The sequence below is a fragment of the Festucalex cinctus genome, chromosome 15 (genome assembly GCF_051991245.1).
Source record: "Festucalex cinctus isolate MCC-2025b chromosome 15, RoL_Fcin_1.0, whole genome shotgun sequence".
Lineage (NCBI taxonomy): Eukaryota > Metazoa > Chordata > Actinopteri > Syngnathiformes > Syngnathidae > Festucalex > Festucalex cinctus.
The window spans coordinates 7,600,513-7,610,196 of NC_135425.1; the positions used below are offsets into that span (position 1 = coordinate 7,600,513).

At 38.3% G+C, this 9,684-nt stretch overlaps 1 protein-coding gene and 1 long non-coding RNA gene across 3 annotated transcripts in view; one reads left to right on the plus strand and one right to left on the minus strand.

Moving 5' to 3' along the window:
- The window catches only part of LOC144001870 (uncharacterized), a 46,322-nt gene that overhangs the window by 8,290 nt on the left and 28,348 nt on the right, over positions 1-9,684 (minus strand). The gene's annotated exons all lie outside the window — the stretch shown is intronic.
- il6st (interleukin 6 cytokine family signal transduce) overlaps positions 2,880-9,684 on the plus strand; it is a 21,981-nt gene continuing 15,176 nt past the window's right edge. Inside the window, exons 1-5 of one of the 2 annotated variants that reach the window (XM_077497225.1) lie at positions 2,880-3,048; positions 3,353-3,431; positions 5,275-5,589; positions 7,381-7,528; positions 8,973-9,130. In XM_077497225.1, coding sequence (XP_077353351.1) covers positions 3,365-3,431; positions 5,275-5,589; positions 7,381-7,528; positions 8,973-9,130 — 688 coding nt within the window. In that variant the 5' untranslated portion in view covers positions 2,880-3,048; positions 3,353-3,364. The remainder of the gene's footprint in view (positions 3,049-3,352; positions 3,432-5,274; positions 5,590-7,380; positions 7,529-8,972; positions 9,131-9,684) is intronic. The other variant, XM_077497226.1, reaches the window with a different exon arrangement.

The window sequence follows — 9,684 nt, forward strand, 5'->3', positions numbered from 1 at the left end:
TGATAGAACAAAACAAACGCTATTTTCAAAGCAACTATCCAAAACAATATTCTTTTTTTTTTTTTTCCCAAAAATTTTTTTTGTTTTTGAATTTCGTCATCAGCCCAGAGTTCCCAAAGGCTCTTGATGTGGGGCTGTCCTGGTCCTCAGCAACATCACATGACATTTTCACATAGATGAATTTCATTATTTTTTGACTCAAATTTCAGAAGTGTGTATCAAACTGGTGGCCCAAGTAGCTATCAAGTGTCAAAAAGGTTGGTGACCCCCTGATCTAAGACATGCAAGTTCTATGGCACAACCACAGTCAACCATTGAACTGCAGCCAAGGGTTTCCTGGTGCCAATTCACCGTCGGCAACTACAGAGTGGAAGAGTCCAACCCCTCTCGAGAGGGATTGTACCAAAGCCCCAACTGTGCATGGAGGCTAGTCCCACTATATCTAGAACTTTTCCACCTCACACACCAGCTCAGGCTCCTTACCTACCAGAGAGTTGACGTTCCACATCACCAGCTTTGGAATCAGACCGCCAAGGTTAACTGTGTGAATGCTGAAAGTATTCATTGTATGAACTGTGAACAAATATTATTCCAATTCTTTATTCTTATTTGTCATCTCCTCACTTTGTACTCAACTGCCACATGCAACATCCGATTTACACTGTTCCATTCAACATGCTCCAAAAAAATCTTGCCATCCGGGCTCATGTTTTCTCATTCTACTTACAGGTTTTGCATAATTTAATGTTGAATGTCAAATATCTCCCATTCATTTTCAATGGGACGTTCAATTCAGTAGAACGACTCCCTTCCATATCCCTCATCATTATTCACAGGTGCTTGCTACTGATGTGGTAAAGTGCATTGTCCTGTTACTAAGGGTTTGTGGGTTTGAATCCCAACGACAACTGTACATTGCTATGTGTCTATTTACAAGACACTAAATAATATGCAAATATACTATTAAATATCATATAATGAAATGCATTCTACTCACATAAATGTAGATTAAACCCATAAAATCCGCATACTGTTGTGTTTCAGTTTTGATTGGGTTGGGTTTTGTTCAATTTTGTGAGTGGGTTGTGTTTGCCACTCCGGTCTCCTCACACATTCCAAAGACATGCATGGCAGGTTAAGTGGGCGCTCCAAAATTGTCCCTAGGTGTGCTTGTGAGTGTGAATGGTTGTTCGCCGATTGGCTGGCAACCAGTTCAGGGTGTACCCCGCCTACTGCCTGAAGCCAGCTGAGAGGCTCCTGCATCCCCCGCGACCCTTGTGAGGAGCAAGCGGTTAAGAAAATGGATGGATGGATTGTTGATGTGTTGGTCTTGTGTTCTTGCGTGTTTCCCCTGTCTCGCTATGTTTGATTAGGTCCACCAGTGTGTCATTTCCCTTCCCAGTGTGTGTTGAACAACCAGGGACCTCTCCCTATTGTGTTCCCCAGTTGTTTCTCATTAGTGTTGGTGGATTTAGGCTGTTGGTTTTGTCTTGTCTGTGTGGGATCATTGTTTATGTCAGGGAGCCATGTTAGTTGAAGTTAGTTAAGTTGTCATTCAACATGATATTCAGCACATTCAAGCTTTGAGCACTGCATTAATCAATACAATGACATACAATGTGCTGGGAGCCCACATTAGTCCAGAGCAGTGGTTAAATCATTTAACCAGTGAATGGAAGCGCAGGGTTCAAAACCCTGTTGGAGCAGATTTCATTCCAAGCCCAATTTCATATAATAATTATTTCACATTATTATTTTTTGAATATCATTCTAAATTTCAAGTCGTCATCTTTATTTATATAGCGCTTTCAAACAGTATAGCCTAAAGCATTCCACAACATTCCACATGCGTTCAGCATTCACATGCAATTTCTCCAGAAATTGCATGTCTAGTTTAATTTGCACTACAACTGGCATGTAGCCAATTCTCTCATCTTAAATCCTCTAGGACAATGGAGTCCAAACTCGGTCCTCGAGGGCTGGTATCCTGCAGGTTTTTGATGTTTCCCTGCACCAATGAACAGGATTGTTATCAGACTTATGCAGAGCTTGCTGATGGCCTTCAGGTGTGTTGGAGAAGGGAAAAATCCAAAACCTGCAGGACTCCGGCCCCTCGAGGGCTGAGTTAATTTGGACACCATTGCGCTAGGATCAGAGATGGGAAAACCAGGTCAAGAAAGGAAAAACCCTGCCATAGTTCGGCTTTAGCCACAGGTGTTTCGCGTAATAACCTCGTTTACCTGCCGGTTTATTACGACCACCTATAGCTAAAGCCAAACTGCGGCAGGGTTTTTATTTTCTGGACCTGGATTTCCCATCTCTGGCTAGGATATGCTTCAGCTCACCCGGGCTGGAGTGTAAAGTAAAAAGTAAAAGCGGCTGAAAAGGAGTGGATGGATAGTAAAATAAACAATTTTAACCCCCCCCCCCCCCCATCCCCTTTATTAGTGAAATAAACCCACCCATAATCTACGGTGTGACAGATAAAACATTGTAAACTTGTGGTGTCTTGCCTCTATGAATGGCAAGTCACGACTCTCTCCCCCGGGGGGTTTTGGGGGGGGCGGGGGTTCGTTGCTAGAGAATGTAATGTCATGGCTGATAAATCACAATGGATGGTTTTGTTGCCATTTCCTTTTGTAATTCTTAGGAACACGAGGAGGAGCCTGACTGGAAAACGCTCCATGGAAAGCAAGGCGAGTGAAATCTCAAACATGCGATTGGTCAAATGTAGTTGACAGACAGTGGTTGCGACGAATCAGAAAGCACAGCTGCCCGGATGCGAACAGATCCATATATTATCAGAGACACGGCGATCAAATGCAATTGGTCTATCCATATTTTGTTAGATCTGCTGACGCAGCACGATGGGCTGTTACGACACTAGGTTCCATGACGGGAAATGGGTGGTCCTAACGGGCAGTAGCACAGAGTGACTTTAACCCGAAGATGGAACATACACAGCTTGTTTTGATAACATTTCGACTCAAATGACGATAATGATATATTTACTAAGATTGTTCATGGACTAATGCTGACACAATTTAGGTAAGTAATAACATTTTCTTGTCAGTCCGAGAAAACAATATGGCGCTGGCGAGGCGGTGGGCTGCGGTGATTACACAAAATTAACACTTTTTTTTTTCTTTTTTTTTTTTACGTCTCTGTTAGTGTATTCGCATTAATACAACAGTAAGAAACACGTTAAAATGAGGAAAACGTGTTGGCATGATTACGATAAGATGCACCTCTGCTGTATGTAGTCGTAGTAATACGATATTTTCTGTAAGATTGGAAAACATCGTAAATATTTTGGACATTAAATGTCTGACAATGATTTTTCTTTTGACAGCCGATTGTGACCATGGTGTCAACGAGAAGGCTACAGTTGTTTGTGCTGGCATATTTGGCTTCTGCTTTGTCCTCAGCAGGTCTGTACGGTTCAAGTTTTTATTGTGCTGCACACGTCACCATTACTGCTTTTTGTTTGTTTGTTTGTTTGTTTGTTTTTAAACTGTATGGTCGATTTCCCCCCTTCAAAAATCAATTTTCCTATTTGAATAATATAATAATATAAATGTGAAAATTTCCAAGTTCAATAAAAATAAACAGCATATATGGAATAGGCATTATTGAAAAGTTGGATTAATTGGCCAGTTTTAACAAACCCCTAACAAAAAATTATTAAACATTTTTAGTGTGCACTGTGCAACATTAAAAAAAACAAAAAACATTTACATTTCAATTTTGACAAAAAAAAAAAAAGAAAGTTTGCTTTCAAACATAATTTACTTTTGTCCCTTAATAAGTAAACAAATCTTGTATACAGTATATAGCACTCAAGGTACATGCCAGGTGGTAATAAACATTTTTGTTTGTTAAAAAAAACGTTTTACATGCATAGTCATTATTATTAAGCACATTTTACATGTTCAAAAGGGAGTAGGAAGAAGTAAAAAAAGAAATAAATAAATCTAGTTCTACCCCTTACAGGAAAAACAACATATAAACTTGCACATATAACAACTGCACTTATACTGTACATGCGTAGATATGCCAACAACATTGTACATATTTTTTTGGCACCAACAACAACAAGGGCCTGCCTATAGCATGGGGTATGCCATGTTAAATGACAGAGACAACTCACTTAAGGATAGGGAGGTATTTCTAGCCTATAGAATTTAGCCCAGAAAAGTTTATTTTATGTTGCTCTAATATTTGGAAAACTCCTTGTGAAGTGATTGACTGACTTGTGAATAAAATTTGGTGACGTGTCTATTGTATAATAGACAGATTGTATGTATGTTATCACAAAAGTTGTTGTAGTTGTGTGGATAGAGGTGACTGCTTTTGCAATGTAAAAACAAGTATCAAGTCCTGGGCATTATTAATGTCTACCTCCTTTCTTGTCATAAGTAGAACAATGTGAAATAATTCCACTCATTTTTTTTTTTTTTCTGGAGTTTTCCTTCCGCACTATTTGCTTAGTTTTTATCTAGAGGTGTCAAAATCTATCAATATATTGATCATCAAATTAATTAACAACTATTTAAATAAATTAAATGTTTGTAAAATAACACATTAAGGAAAATTTGGGGGGGGGGAATGCTGTTTTTTTTTTTTTTTTTTTTTTTTTTTACCCAATTATTAAAAAAAAAAAAAAAGGGCATTTTAGAACTATAATTTTAATGTCATGATACCCTGATGTTTTTGCTCGCGGTTATTGCACCGTCACAATCAAATATTTGATATTTGACCCATGCCTAAATTCGGAGCTCACTTCACCAGTCCCTACTTGAGTTGCTGCGCTTCCCACTTCCCATGTCCCCGCTCGGTGCTGAGTTGTAGCATTTTATGAAGCAGAGGGAAAACTAAAGACCTCGCTGAGCACTGAGCACTAACAACACTTTGTAAGTGCTCAGTAATTTTCGGTAGCAATTAGCAACTCTGTAATGTAAATGGTAATGGACTGAACTTTATATAGTGCTATCTACAACATATGGTGCTCAAAGCACTACAATGCATCACATTCACTCATCCACACAAACATTCATGCACCAGTGATCGGCTCCCGACATGCAGGGCCCTGTCAGGTTTCACTGGGAGCAAATTAGGCTTCACGGTCTTGCTCAGGGAAATGTTCAATTTTGGTTTGAGTTGTTGCTGCCAAGGGTGACACAACCAGTTTTTGAGTTCGAAGTAATTACTTTTTCATGTAGGGGCGGATAGGTATGTTGTTGGCGGTTTTAATGACTAAAATCACCATTTCAGTTTGTGTTTCAGAAGCTGGAAGCCATTTGGTGGTGATACCGCAGTCTCCAGTGCTCCAGATTGGGACTAACTTCACAGCTACATGTGTGATCATTAACACAACTGAAGTCACAGCAGATGACCTCTACTGGAGATTTCGCCAGACAGTTATCCCAAGCAATCAGTATACTAAGATCAATGAGTCAGCACTAAGCGTTACTATCCCTGTCAACAATGAAGAGTCAGAGTGGTTATATTGCTACTGCAAAAACAAGTCCCCCTATGTTTTTGTCAACCAGGGCAAATTTGTTCATGGGATCCACCTAAGTAAAGCTTGTAAGTTACTTGTTAAAACATTTTAATTGTTATGACATTCACCAACGGTATTTACCCGTACTAATCTCACACAGTTGCAATACTAATGTACTTTGCTGACATGATATAACCTCAATGCAGAGGCATTTCTTCAACACAGGCGTTATCAACCATTCCACACAATTGGCAGAATTCTTAATGATAAATTCACTTATTTTGCCTCCCACTAGTCCTCAGAACCAGGTGGTGCTGTCTGTTGTGACCACCACAATAGATTTTTCTTATACAGTATTACCTGTAATTGACTTTCTGGGTCATCTTTACAATGATTATTAAGACCTAGGGATGCACCAAAAATTCGGCCACTAAACAGTATCGGCTGAAAAGTGCTCCAAAGTGTATTTTGGTTTTCGGATTTGCAAAAAATCGGAACGTGATCCAGTGGAGGATTTTTTTGTTTTGTTTTGTTTTTTTTAGGCTTTTTCCAGGTACAGTGCTATAGTGTGTTTCCTGCTTTGGTTTTCAGTATAGGTTTAATCATTTTCAGTTATCTATGTCAACCAAGAATTTTCATATTGATCCATCTCTAATTAATATTCTTTTCTCTCCAGCAAAAGTGAGTTCAATTTGTGGAAGAATTTTACTTTTATTAAATTAGAGAATGCAATTACTGGAGAAATTGCGTGCAAAGGCTGAATGAAAATCTGTCTCATCATTTAAAATGATATCGAATAACATAGAATGATAAAAAAGTGACATGAAATGAGCTGAACATGTTGAAGTTAGAATTTATTGGATCAGTTAATATGTGGAAACTGAAGTTTGAATTGGGGTAAGATGAACAGTTTAAATTTGGAACGGTTTGAATCTGTAAACAAAAACAAAAAAAAACAAGTACAACTTTGAAGAGAAAAAGAGACAAATAGTATTTTTGGCTTTTATTTTGAAATTTTGAAAACAAAAATGTAAGAACGAACTGAAAAGTTAAACATTGGAATGGTTTGAATCAGTCAAAAACGTAGAAATTAAAGAAGAAAAACAAATAAATCTGAATTATTTTGAAATTAGAAAACAGTGCTGTAGGGAGATCGAATCCCAGCTCCTGCCTTCCTGGGTGGAATTTAAATGTTCTTCCCGTACATGCGTGTGTTCTCCGGTTTCCTCCCACTTAACGAAAACATGCATGGTAGGTAATGGATGGATCAATGCTGTAGGGATAAGCCGAATAATTTAAAGTTGAAATGGTTTGACTTGGTCAAAAAAATGTAGAAAATGTAAAAGGAAAAAAAAAAAAAAAACATTTTGCCTTCTATTTTGAAATTTGAAAAACAGAAAAAAATTGCGTTAGGAATAGGTTGAACAGTTGAGTTGGAATGGTTGAATCCGTCAAAAAATACAGAAATTAGAAAAATAAGCAAACATTATTTTATTTAGAATTTTTGGGGGAAAAATGTGGCAGCGACAGACTAAAGTTTGAACAGTTCTGATATTTTGATTTTAAAAGTTTGAAACTCGAACATAAATACATTTAAGCATTTTAAAATTTGAAAAGATCTCCGATGATCAAGTTAAAGGTCACATTTGTGCATGCATACAGTACTTCTTGTTCCCTCAATACTGGTCATAAATTTCAACCACTCCTCAGACTTTTAGGTATTATTACGAATATCGGCATGCTGTATATCAGAATCACAGTGTCCATTTTTTTGTTTCATAGTTAGTTACAGAATGTCTGGATTTCTCAAACTGTAATACATTCCTTGATCTTTGACCTGTGTTTTTGTTTTTTGTTTTTTTTAATGACAATTTTAGATCCTCCAGAGAAACCCAAGAATCTGACCTGTATAGCAATTCAGGATGGAAAATATATATCAAAAAATTTAATGTGCTCATGGGATCCAGCAGAACACAACGTCAAGAAAAAGCCAACAACATACACCTTGCATGTTGAAGTCATCCAGTGAGTATAAGTTATCCCATATCCTGTGTCCTTGTCAAATGACTTTGTCTGAAATGTCTTCTAAATTTCACACACCCTGCCGAAATTGAATGATTAAGAAAATCGTCAAGTATATGACTTGAGGGTTCAAAACTTGTATTGGCTGAATGTGCTGAAACCACACCCGGGAGAAAGAGAAAAGATGCGCGCACCACCACATTAGTCAGGGAATGCCCTCATTTGCTGGTCACTCCCACTAGTGCGCGTACAATTCATGAAGTTGCGTAAGTGACAAGTATAAGCAACACTAAGGATATTTTCAACCTTCATAAAATATTGTCATAACCCCTCCGATGAAACATTGACTTACAATTAGTTCAATGTCATGGCCTGAGGGCGCCTGTATCACTTTTACGGGCACCAAGCAACTTTGAAGAGGGTGGCAAAAACCCTGCCACACACAAAAAAAAAACAAACGTGCTGTGCTTTACGCCATACGTCACTTCCCCTGTTCCCCATTTGTTACAATATGGCTAAATAGTATAAAAATCTCCTACCCACACTTCAGTGAAGATAGCAATGACATGTTTTTGTTTCGCTGCAGTCGGCACGGCACACGACTGAGAAATTATAGACCAAATAACACAAAACACATAACACTTCAGGTTGTAGGCAGAGGTTGATAGCTGATCAGTCCTACAAGTTATCAATAAGAAAGAGGCAATTGCGCAGACTCTCCACATGTGAAATGCGGGCGCTTCATGCTGTTCCTTGGTTGTGCCCAAAAATCCAGATTGAGAAGGTGAAATAGATATTTATACCATAGCTCAGCAATTCTGTAGTACAGTAATATAGTTGGTTATGATTGGAGGTCACAAGATATTTTGAAGTTGATCCATTAAAAACACTTATAAACATTGACAACACAGTTCTAAGTAGGAGTGTTAAAAAAAAAATCGATTCGGCAATATATCGCGATACTACAGCACGCAATTCTCCAATCGATTCAATAGGCAGCCGAATCGATTTTTTAACGTCCATTTTTGATGACAAAATATTTAACAAAACGTCTAACTTTCACACCTTAAGCATGGAAGAATGTTATATTAATGGAACATTAAGCCTTAATATTTTATTTCAATGCCGTTTTAACATGAAAAAGGTTACAACATCTTTGTTAAATACAGTGGCTCACAGTTATAACACTGAAGTTTGAGATCAATAAATAAATCTTCATACAAATCTTACAGTGTACATGTACAAGTTTACTGAATGGTATTTTCTAAATTGAGTAAAAGAAATCGTAACAATCGACTTGTAAATTCATATCGGGATTAATCGGTATCGAATTGAATCGTGACCTATGAATCGTGATACGGATCGAATCGTCAGGTACTCGGCAATTCACACCCCTAGTTCTAAGGTTGGGACATTTTAAGTCTGGAATGTGTGTGTGTAATTTCAGCAACAATCAGGCCTACAATGTGTCAACAGAAGAAAATAGTGCTACAGTGACAATGGAATCGTTCCCGTTTCATATGGACCTGGAGATTTGGGTAGTGGCTCACAATGAACTGGGAACTGTAGAGTCCGAACATCTGAAAAGAGAAGCTAACTGGTTTGGTAAGACCTTGAATAATAATGGTTATTATTATGCTCTGCTTTAGCATTAGAGATGACTAATGTTTTGGAAAATCTTTTTGGGGGAAATATTTTCAATATGATGAATTTGGATTTAACACCAGTCCTGGAACTTTTCTCACACTCCTCATACAGTGCAAAATACTCACAGAGGGGCCTATTCACTAAAGGTTTGCGTTGCCTTTGCACCGCGCTAACCGGGAAAAATGGAGCAATTAGGGAGCGCCTAATTCACTAAACACGCGCAGATGGGGAAATCCGTCACTAAGTGCGGGCTAAACGGATTGCGTCACGGTGCGCCGGTGTTATTTGCGCGTATGTAAATTAGGTAATTTGCATACATTTGACGCAAAATATGCCCCCCCAATTAAAATGAGACTTATTGATATGCAGCATCTAATTCACTAACGCCAGTGCAAATAGCCACACCGTGTTTGCGTGACGCAAATAACATTTTTGGAAAGCATGTATTAACCTGACGCACCTCGATCTCTAGCACTGCATGCCGTTTGCCGCACAACATGCGCCGCTGATCA